The sequence below is a fragment of the Terrapene carolina genome, unplaced genomic scaffold, assembly GCF_002925995.2.
Source record: "Terrapene carolina triunguis isolate 2854851 unplaced genomic scaffold, T_m_triunguis-2.0 Scaffold96, whole genome shotgun sequence".
Taxonomy (NCBI): domain Eukaryota; kingdom Metazoa; phylum Chordata; order Testudines; family Emydidae; genus Terrapene; species Terrapene triunguis.
The window spans coordinates 59414045-59427050 of record NW_020664447.1 but is presented as its reverse complement, the minus strand read 5'-3'; the positions used below and the strand labels follow the sequence as shown (position 1 = coordinate 59427050).

Genomic DNA, 13006 nt, shown 5'->3' with positions numbered 1-13006 from the left:
GCCCGTGAGGACCAGAGATGACAGTGTCGAGGCAACTGGGAGCCCTAAGTGGAGCCAAAATGGGGCCCGAGGCACGGACCCGACAGGTGAGAGAAGGGCGGGGGCGAGCACCATGGGGCTGTTACCATGGGAACCACCGGCGTTTTCTTTGCCCGCTCCGAGTAACGGTTTCAGGGCGTGTGCGGGATTGACGGCCCGTGTGTCACCTCAGCGCCATGGCCCCGTTACCATGGCAACGGAGCACCACCCCTGGTCTGGCCATTGAGGGGCTCTTCCCCCTATTGCACGGGAGGAACTGATGCCAAGGGAGACCACGTGACTTGCTCGAGGTCGCCCAGGGGGGCCACGGCGAAGCAGGGAGTTGAAGAAGCTAGGTCGCCTAAGTCCCAGTGCCTGCACCACGGGAAAGCCCTTTGTCCCCTACTGGCCCCCATTCCTCTTTACTAGCCAGAGACCTTGGACATCAGCACCCTAACCCTTTGTCTGCCTTGTGGAGAGGCTGCAGCCTCTGCCCCGGTAAGGTTACAGCCAGCTTCCATTATTTTAACCTCCCTAAAAATATAGCATGGAAAATGTACATGGCCTGACGACTGCCAGATTCACCCCAGAGGTCAAAGAGGGATGTTTGTGTTACAGGTCATTGAAAAATTACCCTGACTTTTGTTTCTTTGTCTCCCACTACCTCAGAAATACTTGTTCATAACTCTCCAAATTTCCCAAATAGTTAAATCCCCTTAAAACTCCCAACCTGGCACTGTTTGGGAAAAAATAGATTGTAATTAAGCAAAGTTGTTAATGAATTTTGTTGTGGATAGTTTGGGGCTGATTCCTGCTGCCATTGACCCCAGTGAGAGTTAGAGGCTCAATCCTGCTCCCATCACTAAAATGAGATTTTTGTTTTTGCTATTGATGTCAGTTGGAACAGGACTGGGTACCATAGGCCAGATTCACAGCTATGTCCAAAAAGTGCTGGACACAACTGAAGGTGGGGAGGAGAGCATAAAGGACTGAGTTGCATAGATTATAGTGTGTAAACTGAAACAGCCGCAACAGCAAGACCCTTGCATGACAGGGAGCGCTAGAGAGGCACTGGGTATTCTGGTTTTTATAGCTTTTAGGTCATAGAATCATAGAATATCAGGGTTGGAAGAGACCTCAGGAGGTCATGTAATCCAATCCCCTGCTCAAAGCAGGACCAACACCAACTAAATCATCCCAGCCAGGGCTTTGTCAAGCCAGGCGTTAAAAACCTCTAAGGATGGAGATTCTACCACCTCCCTAGGTAACTCATTCCAGTGCTTCACCACCCTCCTAGTGAAATAGTGTTTCCTAATATCCAACCTAGACCTCCCCCACTGCTTCTTGTTCTGTCATCTGCCACCACTGAGAACAGTCTAGATCCATCCTCTATGGAACCCCCCTTTCAGGTAGTTGAAGGCTACTATCAAATCCCCCTCACTCTTCTCTTCTGCAGACTAAATAACCCCAGTTCCCCCAGCCTCTTCTCGTAAGTCATGTGCCCCAGCCCCCTAATCATTTTTGTTGGCCTCTGCTGGACTCTCTCCAATTTGTCCACATCCCTTCTGTAGTGGGGGGACCAAAACTGGACTCAGTACTCCAGGTGTGGCCTCACCAGTGTTGAATAGAGGGAAATAATCACTTCCCTCGATCTGCTGGCAATGCTCCTACTAATACAGCCCAATATGCCATTGGCCTTGGCAACAAGGGCACACTGCTGACTCATATCCAGCTTCTCGTCCACTGTAATCCCCAGGTCCTTTTCTGCAGAACTGCTGCTTAGCCAGTCGGTCCCCAGCCTGTAGCGGTGCATGGGATTCTTCCTTCCTAAGTGTAGGACTCTGCACTTATCCTTGTCCTTGTCAGCTCTTTTATGTTGTATTTTCTGCCTTCCTGCACCAGTGGGAATGCAGCTGGCTAAGATGGAGTTTGGCATCAGAACAGGCAGAAGGCTGTCTGTGGGAGTTGCCTCTCAGAGCTCAAGACATTAGTGTAAGACAGTTATTAATGGCTTTACTGAACATCCAGCTCTGATCTCTCTAGGTGTTTCCACCTCAACCTTCCTCAGATTCTGAGCCAGAAACAGAGAGAGTTGATGGTGGTGTCACTCAGCCCAGGACAGATGAGCTGTTGGATTTTCTCCAGCCAGGCAAGGAAATGGTAGCTGCCTCAAACTCAGCTGAGGGGTATTATGACACACTGCAGGCACTCAAGATGAAAAACAGACAGTATCTATTAGAACTGGGCTTGCTCTACCAGGTAAAATTGGAGAATGACCAGAAACCCTTCAAGGAGGAACTGGAAGACTTCTTCCAAGACAACGGGCGATTGACTCTGCAGGGCAAGCCCTATGAGGCTTCAAGGTAGGACACATTGGAAACCTGTTATTTTCCTTCTGTTCATGATCTTCCTGGAAATGCCTCCAGTTGAATTCTGATATTGGCCGAGCAAGTGAGACCTAACCCTCCACTCAATGGCATTTCTGTTTGTCTGTCTGTAACATGATAACTTTGGAAGACCATGTTGGATCAATTCCAAAATTTCAGGGAACGTTCTAGGCATCAAGGGGTGAGGGGCCCAGTTGTATGTGCTGCATGGCCTACATAAGCAACAAAGTATGCAACTCTCTAATATATTGCATTTATATAGCACTTTTGATCAGAGGTTCTCAAAGGACTTTACAAATGTATATAAGTGTCACTTCTACCCAGCCAGAAGGTAGCTCTCTATTGCATGTCCCTTTGAGATTTCTTATCGCTTTATTTGTTACGGCCTCTTTAATAATCATGTCTTTGTCCTACCCACAGATCTAGTATCATAAGCCAGTCCAGTTCTTTAACTGACCTAAACTTGGACAGTCCTTGGGATCAGCAAAATCCTCTCTCACTTCCTCAGTCCCACCTGAGGCCAAAGAGTGCTGCATCTGCCTGGGTCTCTACTATCACCATCCCCCAGCCCTTCAAGATGACTCTGCGTGAGGCTCATAAAAAGCCCCAGTTGATGAAATCACGTGCATCCCTTGAGCTGGAAAAACAAAGGGACAAAAGACAAAGTCAGGAGGAGGCAGAGTGCCAGAAGCAGTTCCGCGCACAGCCGGTGCCTGCCCATGTCTACTTGCCACTCTACCAGGAAATAATGGAGCAGAATGAGATTCGCAGGGAGGTGGCAACACAGAAGAGAAAAGAGTTGCTCCTTTCCACTCAGCGACCCTTCAGCTTCCTGGAGAAGGAGGACAAGAAGAAGGAGGCCATCAGACAGAAGATCTTGGCAGCACTGGCTCCAGTTGAGAACTCCAAACCAAAAGGCAACAAGACAGTCCCTAAATTCAGCTACAACCCAGTTCTTGGGGATAAACTCAAAGGTAAAGTGCTTAGTCATCTTCCTGTAGAAGGGATTCCATGTCTGCCTCACTTCGCCTGTCATCTCTCTTACTGGCTGCCATGACAATGCATGCTGGGAAATAACATGTTCTGCTCCTTGTCCTGTTAGGCACTTCCTGATAGGGACATCTCTCCAGGAGAAGAGTCAAGATTGCTCAGAGCCATAAGAAAGAAGTAGTTGTCCCACGTGTGGGGATTGAAAGAGGGCTGCTTGTTAGCCTGTCCATCCACCATGTACAAACATTTATTTTATCAGAGTAAAGGAAGCAGGGAGGCAGGGCTCTCACACCTTGAAGCAGGCAGTGAGAACTTCCCAGCATCTGCAGCATGTGAATTGGGAAGACATTTTCTCCATAGTGTAGTACAGGGGTCGGCAATCTACAGCACGCGTGCCAAACACGGCACGCAAGCCGATTTTGAGTGGCACGCTGCTGCCTGCTGCGGTCCTGGGCCCCAGCCCCACTCAGCCCCCCCACCCACCGCTCTCCCTTGCGGGGGCAGGAGGCAGAAGCTTGGTCCTGCAGCAGCCAAGCTTCTCCCCTCCCCCACTTCTTCCCCCAGCATGGTGCTTTCCTGCCCCTCCTCCTCTCCTTCCCTGCACCGATCAGCTGATGGCCCTTGCGAGGGGGAGGGGAGGGGGAGGAGTGGCAGCGTGCTCGCTGCTCCGTAGAGGAGGCAGAGAAGAGGTAGGGACGGGACCTTGGGGAAGGGTGTGGAACAGGGCATATCCCTTCCAGCCTACTGCCAGGAGCCGCTCAGGTCAGGGGGCTGGGAGCACCCCCACGAGCTGAGCACCCCAGCCCTCTGCCCTGAACCCCCACACACACACCCAGCCTTCTGCCCTGCACCTCCACACACCCCCAGCCCTTTGCCCTGACCCCTGAACTCCCCCCCACACCCAGCCTTCTGCCCTGTACCCCCACACACCCCCAGCCCTCTGCCCTGACCCCTGAACCCCCCCTCACACACACAGCCTTCTGCCCTGTACCCCCACGCCCCCCCAGCCCTCTGCCCTGACCCCTGAACCCCTCCACACACCCAGCCTTCTGCCCTACACCCCCCACACACCCCAGCCCTCTGCCCTGACCCCTGAACCCCCCCACACCCCTACTGCCCTCTGTCCTGACCCCTGAACCCCCTCCCACACACCCAGCCTTCTGCCCTGCATCCCCACACCCCCCAGCCCTCTGCCCTGATCCCTGAACCCCCCCACACCCAGCCCTCTGCCCTGCACCCCCACACCCCCCAGCCCTCTGCCCTCACCCCTGAACCCCCCCACACTCCCAGCCTTCTGACTTGCACACCCCCCCAAACCCCCAGCCCTCTGCCCTGACCCCTGAACACCCCCGCCCCAGGTCTGGGGTCCTGGCTGCCGGCCCCTTGCCAGCCGGCGTCCCGGCCGCAGGCCCCGCTCAGCCCACTGCCGGCCTAGGTGAACAGAACCCCAGGCTGGCAGCGGGCTGAGAAGGCTGGCGGCGTAAGATCAGCATTTTAATTTAATTTTAAATGAAGCTTCTTAAACGTTTTGAAAACTTTGTTTACTTTACATACAACAATAGTTTAGTTATATAATATAGACTTATAGAGAGAGACCTTCTAAAAAACGTTAAAATGTATTACCGGCACGTGAAACCTTAAATTAAAGTGAATAAATGAAGACTCGGCACACCACTTCTGAAAGGTTGCCTACCCCTGGTGTAGTATTGCATAGTTACATGAATTACATGAAGGAGTAAAGCATGTTGTTGTAGCAGTGTTGGTCCCAGGATATTAGAGAAACAAGGTGGCTGAGGTAATGTCTTTTATTGGATCAACTTCTGTTGGTGAGACAAGCTTTTGAGTTACACAGAGCTCTTCCTCAGTTCTGGGAAAAGTACTCAGTGTCATAGCTAAATACAAGGTTGAACTGCATAAGTAAACTATCTGTTCAACCTTGTATTTACTGTGACAGTCAGAGTACCTTTCCCAGGCCAAAGAGCTCTGTGTAGCTCAAACGTTTGTCTCACCAACAAAACTTGGTCCAATATAAGATATTACCTCACTCATCTTGTCTCTGTAATGAAGGAGTAATGGTTAAAGTAGATCAAAATAAGAGGGGGAGTCACCAATTCTAGTGATGTTGTCACATAGTGACATGACATTGCATCAACCTGTGTGATGGAACATGGCCCAGGGAAGAGCATGGGAACATTGGTCTTTGAAAAATATCCATGTCTCCAAGTAAGCTCATAGCTGTCCAATCATGAGCGTGTGCAAGTAAACATGAATACACAGTATGGGAACGCTGTAGGAGCACATCCCTTGTGCTCCCAACCACCCCCTCCTCTCACACATCCCACCACGGAATGCCAGAACAGGAGAGGAACCTGATGGGGTAATTCAGTTTTTCTTCTGGATGGGAGGGGTAGCCAGCAGTGAGACAGATCTTCCAAGAAAGCAGATGGGAGATTATAATTTGGACAATCATTTCTCTCCCATCAGGTCAATGTCCCAGCAGCCAGTGTGGGTACCTTGTACTATTGTAATTAGGCAACTGACCAATTGGATATGCACAAATGCAGGTTTCATGTGTTACATGAGAATCAGTGGAAAAAATTGAACATTTTCAATAGAATGTCACACTTAAGTTATTATAACCTTGTAGACTATGTATATTTCTACACAAGCCCTATAAAAACCTTATTGTGCCAACAGCACTATCCACCATCCTTTCTAAAAGTGGGGAAATTATTTTGCATACATAATGTCCACGAAAATGGCACAGATGAAAGAAGTCAAATTTGCATATTATCCCTGCAACATACACTCCCCACCTCCCACAGAAAATTAGGCCCAGAAATGACATGAAATGAGGACTTCAGGGATGCAGAGCTCTGCTCCCCACTTTATGTATTTTTACCCAGAATCTTTTCTAATATGGACTAAGATTACTGGATCCTTCATAGAAAAAAAAAATCACCTGGTAAAAGTATACTCGAGTTACAATGTCTGGATCATGTGATCAGCCCCAGGGATATTAGTCAATGGAAGAAAACAACAGATCATCACAGAACCCCCTTACCATCACATTCCTGCGGGACAGAAGGGTGCAGCTACCTTCACCGGCACCCTTATGGTGGTGGCGGTGGAGAAACAACCTGTCCAGAAACTGCACCCCTAGAGGGATGGTGTGCTCAGTAATTTATGCCACAGCAAGAAAGGAAAAATCAGTCCATGGTGCTTGTGAGGGGTTAGGAAAAAGTCATAAAGGACCAATCTTGCATTTTGGGTGGAAAAATGCACTAAGCAAACAAATATTGAACACTCTGCCTGTGTTAGCCGCTCCCATTCTCTCCCATTATGATGAAATATTTGTAGGAGCAAGACCCCACTGTGCTCCCAACCTCTCCCTTTTCTGTGTTGGCAGTTCCCAACACCCTCTTCCAGTCTTTATTCTCATTGATTTGGTTTTGTTTCCCAGAAGCTGAACTCTACAGGAAAATTCGCATTCAGATGAGAGCCAAGGATTTGTTGGAAAACTCCTCAGCTCCTATTGATCCTAGCAACAGACAAAGAGAGCCACAGTCCCGAATCGCCACCAAAACCAAACAAGAAAAACTCAGCTTCCTGCAAGACGACTTCAGCTTTAAACCAAGAATTAACCCAGCGGTGCCTGATTTTGAAAGACTTTACTGGGCGTTTCAGAGAGAAGCAATAAGGATACGAGAAGTCAAAGAGCCAACTCGTAATCAACCATTTAAACTGAGAACCTCCAATCTCCACTACAGGCAGAGACAGGCTAATGAGCAGAAAATGAAGGTGAGGGGATGATGTGTTTCTGCAGCATTACACCCTTCACACCGCTCCAGGTGTCAGATTGCTGGGATCTCTGTCTTTTGATTTATAATCCTATATATTTTTACTGAAGCTAACCTACCTGGCAGGGAGACCTCTCTGCTCTTGTCTAAGACGGCCCCTCCCTAGATCCCGGGTCAGCCAGAGGCAGGGCATTGAGGAGTGAGGCAAAGGCAGCCAAGGCACAGCCATTTCTGCCTACCCACTGAGATCAATCTGACTTCTGCCTGCTGGAGGAGAGCTGAGGGGAACAGACTCCGTTCAAGACCAAAGTCCAAGACCTTCCCCAAAACAAGACAGAGTACAGTGAGCTGCTTCTGCCAGACAGAGGAAGAAAACTGGGTTTATGGTGTAATATGAGCCGCTGGGCACCAAAACACTGATCCAGTGGGCTGCCTCCAGGAGTATCCGGGGCCTGGTAACCCAACAGTGCATTCCAGAATGATGAGAATAATAGCCTTTCCGTTGTTCAGTTCTTTATACTGTGCTAGGAAGAAGTTATACAATCTGATTTTTTTTTAAATTATAGTATAATTTGCCTTGTGTGTTTTCAACAACCTTATTTCCTTATCTATATTGAACAATCTGTGCCATTGATTAGAAACTCACTTCTTTGTAAACATTATGCATTCTTAGTAATCAAGAAGAAAGGGAAAATTCATGCAGAATATCTGCACAAGCTTGTGGACAATGACATGCATTAGGCTGTGGAATAGTCTTCCAAGGAAAGTTGTAAAAGATGGTCTTTAAAATTAGACTGAACAAAACTCTAGAACAGGGGCGGGCAAACTTTTTGGCCTGAGGACCGCATCGGGTTTCGTAAATTGTATGGAGGGCCAGTTAGGGGAGGGGGTCATGCCCCCCCCCCCAGGGACTCCTGCCCCATCCAACCCCCCCGTTCCCTGACGGCTCCTCTGGAACCCCTGCCCCATCCACACACCCCTGCTCCCTGTCCCCTGACCACCCCTGAACCCCCACCATCCCATCCAACCCCTCCTCTCATTCCTGACTGCCCCCCCAGACCTTTCCCCCATTCAACCCCCCTGTTCCCCGCCCCGACCCCATCCACACCCCCGACCCCTGACCACCACCCCGAACTCCCCTGCCCTCTATCCAACTCCTCGCCCCCTTACCGCGCTGCCTAAAGCACCGGTGGCTGGTGGTGCTGCAGCCGCGCCGCCCGGCTGGAGCCAGCCACACCACTGCGCAGCACAGAGCACCGGGCAGGACGGTCCTGCGGGCCGGATGTGGCCTGCGGTCCATAGTTTGCCCACCTCTGCTCTAGCAAGTGGTAATGCTGCACTGGGAAGAGATGGACAATATTATCTTTTTGATCTCTCTCTTCAGTGTCATGTTAAGGACTTCCACCAACCTCATTGGTAGGCATGAATTGGAGGTCTGTCCTCACAGACTGCTAAAGACATGTTTGAGTCTCTTCAGTAGCTACCTAAAGAACAACAGAGGAAATTCAGCACATTTCACAATTATACTAAATTAGATTTCATTTCTGTCTGGATTTTCAGCAGTCTTCCAAGGTTCCGGTGCAAAGAAGTCATTCTCTGACTGGTCTCTCCTCTCTCTCTTCCAACACCCTTCCAGTGCACATTACAGATGCAACAAGAAAGAGGGAATCTGCTATTAGGTGAGTAGGGAAAAAAAGTACTTGGTTACAGGACCATGCCCCACTAATAATAAAGTAGAGAAGATGACAGTTGAAATTGTTTAGCTCTTCCCCGTCACACCTGCCTCTCCCACCAATGCCTACATTGGTTTTTCTGGAAGCAGCTTCTCCCCCATTGAATGACAAGAGGTGCTGACCTCTGTAAGATACGTTTTTTTCCCTCTGCATGTGTGTCTGTCATTTCTTAGATAGTCCCATCACTTTAGTATCCAAGTGCCTATTGTCCTCCCTCTCTCATCTTCTTCCTCCATATATTTCCCCCTTGCTAATCCCTTTCCCTTGCTTGTTCCCTTCTCTTGCCATGCTCCACCCCAAGTGTTTTTGGCATTACATGGAAGTAACACATTAATTATCCTTTTAGACAGCTTGTCACATTTCAGCATTAGCAGAGTGAGATTCACAGCCAATACTCCTGTACTCTGAAATGAACTTGCTGCCCCATTACCCACTTTTCTCTGTATAGATACTGCCAGGAAGACAAAAAGAGCAGGGAGAATGAAGGAATTCATTGGATAGAGATACAGAGAAAGAAATGTCAGGCTATGCATAAATCTATGAGCAGTCGAGCAAAAGCAATGGATCCCCATAAAAGCTTGGAGGAGACGCACAAGGAGAAGCTGAAACAGAACTGGTCAGTATCCCAGGCCACATTGATAGATAGCTCTTTGCAGCAGTAGCTTGTTTTTAACAACAAAAGATAATTGCTTTGGAAGGGGATTGACCCTGGGCACCTGTGACCCAAAATCTACCTTCCTCTGGCAGTCATGCCCATTTCACTGTCATTTTTATTTTTATTTTGCATTTCAACACAGCTCTTTCCAAACAGATAGAAAAAACCACAAGGATCACATTTTCTGTGAGTGCCTCCACCACTGCAACCTCAATATTTGTGTTTGTATTAACTGTTTCACTGCTCATCTTCAAGTGGAACCTTACCTAGTACTGTGTACCCTGCAGCAGCATAAATGCATTTTGTCAGATGCACACAGTATGTGAAGCAGAAGCAAGCAATTAAGAGCATGTCCTGGAGGTATTTGAGATGAGGGTTTAGAAGGTCATTCCAACTGATCAGAAACCAAGTCAGGTCAGTCAGAGGGCACCATGATTAGTCAGGGAACTTTTCCATTTCAGGCAGAATGACCGCAAAAGAACAAAGGAGTACAAAAAAGAACTGGAAGAAATGCAGATACGAGTCAAGAACCGACCATACCTCTTCGAACAGGTCACAAAGGTAACCATTCAAAGCTCTAGTACCAGTATGGAGCACAAGATATTTTGTCAGCTAATTGTAGAGATGAGTAAGGAAGCTGGGTGGAATTCAGCCAGGAATAAGAAGGTTCAAAAGCTGTGTAGTCTCTGGACTAAATTCAGAAAGGGACAGACATGGAACAGCTTCCCATTTAATGTTTGGGAAACTCCCTCCCTCCCTCCCTCCCTCAGGAAAAAAACCACTCCATTGTGCTCAGCTTTTCTGTGAAGCTTTACAGCTACTTATTAATTTATAATGCAGTAACACTCCCAGGCCCTAATCAGGATTAGGGCATCATTCTGACAGGCACTATATGAACTCACTGTCCCTGCCCTGAATAACATAGTTTACAATGTAAAAATCTACAGTCTACAACCATTTGAAGACCATACTCAATTTGGTGTTTGTTCTGTACTTTTGTTTGGAAAGGTCCTAGAAAGAAAGAAACAATCTAGTCCCTCCAATCAACTGCAAGCTTGTTGGGCAGGGACTATTTATTCAGTACATCTCATCAATGTACAATATCCTCTACATATCTTATACTATATTAAAAATAAACAGCTTAAAAACCAAACATTTACTGTGGCTGCAAACCTTGTACCATGTAAAAAACTTCCTCCTGGGTTTCCTCTTTCAAATTCTACACATCAGCTCTGAGCTGTGGAATAGTCTGATTAGATGTAGGGACAAGCCAGCTGCACACTAAATTAAGCCTCTTAAAAGAGCTGTCTTCCCGGCTCATAATAAAACTGTTCAGCTTAGCAATTGATCTGGGTGGGAAGAGAAAGACATAGGCATCTTTATGCAGTAACCCCATTGAGGTCAATCTCCTATTTGTCAGGTTAGAAAGAATTAGCCAAGGTTGGTGTGGCATTCACTCACCTAAAGAGAAGGAGGCCATCCACACCGATAGTTTGGTTTAACCTTTAGAACTGTCTAATTTCTGAATGGATGACATCTTGGAATAGGCAAATTTGCAGAGTTTAGCTGGAGTCAATGAAGGGTGTTGGACTAGTGAGGGGGGATGACTTCTGGCTGCTTGCAAGTGGGCTGGGTGAGACTCCAAAGTGGATCTAATTCCTACACCAGTCCCACCGTACTCCCCTGGGACTGAAATTACCTGCTTCCCAACCTCTCCCTCAAACTGGGAACCAGCACATAGAAAGAAGGGTGTAGCTGAATCAGGATTGGGGTACATCTGTTGGCCTACTAGGACGGGAGTGCTGTCAGCAGGGAGTATGAGAGGGGCAAGGAACAGGAGTGTGGAAAGAGGTGGCTCACAGTTGTGACTCTGAACAGAGCTCTCTCTATTATCGCAGCCCCTGTGTAGCTGCTGGGAACTGAAACCCACTAGATAGAATTATTTTAGGGTGTCCATTATGGGGAAGGACCCAGTTCTGGTTGGTTCATTTTTCTGTTTCAATTCCATAGCATGATGCCCGGCAAGAGGCAGAGCGACACTACCGAGACACCCTTTGTCAGGTGGGGTTGAATGAGGAATTTGTAAGGAACAAAGGGAGAAATGCTACTGACCTACCAAAGGAGGAAGAGTCTGAAACTCACAGGTAATGAAAGCAGTAAGGATATAGAACCAACTCTCCTGTCTTTGGCTAGACAGAAACATTCTTCCTCCTTGTTCCCAAAGAATTCTAATCTGTGCCATCACAGGTGAAAAGTATAACTCAGTTATGCCTATTTCAAGTAATAAGGCTCCCCTATTGCTTTTTGTGCTTATGACCTGTATGACCAGACTTCTGCTTCTCATGCATAGAATAAAGTAGCTCAGATCATTTCCAATACTTAACAAAAGGTTCTGACTGTTTCTACAGAGCTCAGGAGTCTCAGAAGGACACAGACATTGGCACTGTACAGGAAGAAGAATCTTAGGAAGAGCAGAGAACAAAGAAAATGACAACATAAGAACCCTGCACAAGACTCAGTGGACCTTCTTTCAATTATTTCCATTAGTCCAAGATTCTTGAGAGCAGCAGTTCCAAACTTTTTACCTGCAGACTTACTGCTTCCTGTGACCTGACAGCTTGGAGGATGCCATTTTGTAGAGCAGCATGGTGTCTGCCACACAGCATGATCTCACACACACTGTACATGCAAGGTCATGTTGTGTGGAGCAAAATGGCATCCTCCACACACACAGGAGCACCGTAAACGCATCCACTGATGGCATGACTGCAGTCCCATCTGCTGATGGCACAATCCCACTTGGGGGCACAACCCGTAGTTTGGGAACCACTGTTCTAGAGTTTCGACAGTAGAACCTCAGAGTTATGAACACCTCAGGAATGGAGGTTATTTGTAACTCTGAAATGTTCGTAACTGAACAAAACATTATGGTTGTTCTTTCAAAAGTTTACAACTGAACATTGACTTAATACAGCTTTGAAACTTTACTATGCAGAAAATGCTTTCCCTTTTTTTTTTAGTTTGCTTTTAACACAGCACTCTACTGTATTTCTTCCCCCACCCCGGGCTCTACTGCTGCCTGATTGTGTACTTCTGGTTCCAAATAAGGTTTATGGTTGGGCAGTTTGTAACTCAGATTCTACTGTATTTCCAAGTGACTGACTTAAGAGAAAGTTGCTGTGGTTTGAATGACATAGGAAGACTACACACAGGAGCGAGGTGGTGAGGATTGACTCTTGCCTCTCCCCATAGTCCCCTCCTAAATCCCTCAAAAGTGTTCCCCAACTGACTCATTTCCCTGTCCCTTGGTTCGAAACCTGAAAACCAGACTAACAGTGAGATTGCTTGAAGCAGGGAGAGAGGAGGGGGATGGGTTGGGGCACTATTGCTGAAAAGGAGAGGTATACCTGAAGGCGGATGACA

At 47.7% G+C, this 13006-nt stretch overlaps 1 protein-coding gene across 2 annotated transcripts; it reads left to right on the top strand.

Annotated features, from left to right (window-relative positions):
- Position 1: 1 nt before the first annotated feature.
- Positions 2-12443, top strand: FAM161B (FAM161 centrosomal protein B). Of its 2 annotated transcripts, none has more exons than XM_026651447.1 (9): positions 2-86; positions 2062-2381; positions 2826-3379; positions 6859-7196; positions 8756-8874; positions 9377-9544; positions 10045-10144; positions 11594-11727; positions 11992-12443. In XM_026651447.1, the coding sequence occupies exons 1-9, from the start codon at positions 18-20 to the stop codon at positions 12047-12049; spliced, it is 1860 nt and encodes a 619-aa protein (XP_026507232.1). In that variant the 5' UTR covers positions 2-17; the 3' UTR covers positions 12050-12443. The 2 variants fall into 2 exon arrangements, with proteins under 2 accessions (XP_026507232.1, XP_026507233.1); XM_026651448.1 differs by having other exon boundaries at positions 11594-11739.
- Positions 12444-13006: the final 563 nt, after the last annotated feature.

Bases quoted from the DNA above. Each gene is read 5' to 3' on its own strand.
- FAM161B (XM_026651447.1), top strand. From the start codon at position 18: ATGACAGTGTCGAGGCAACTGGGAGCCCTAAGTGGAGCCAAAATGGGG. The intron at 9,545-10,044 runs GTCAGTATCCCA...TTTCCATTTCAG, and splicing joins GAGAAGCTGAAACAGAACTG to GCAGAATGACCGCAAAAGAA. The intron at 10,145-11,593 runs GTAACCATTCAA...TCAATTCCATAG, and splicing joins TCTTCGAACAGGTCACAAAG to CATGATGCCCGGCAAGAGGC.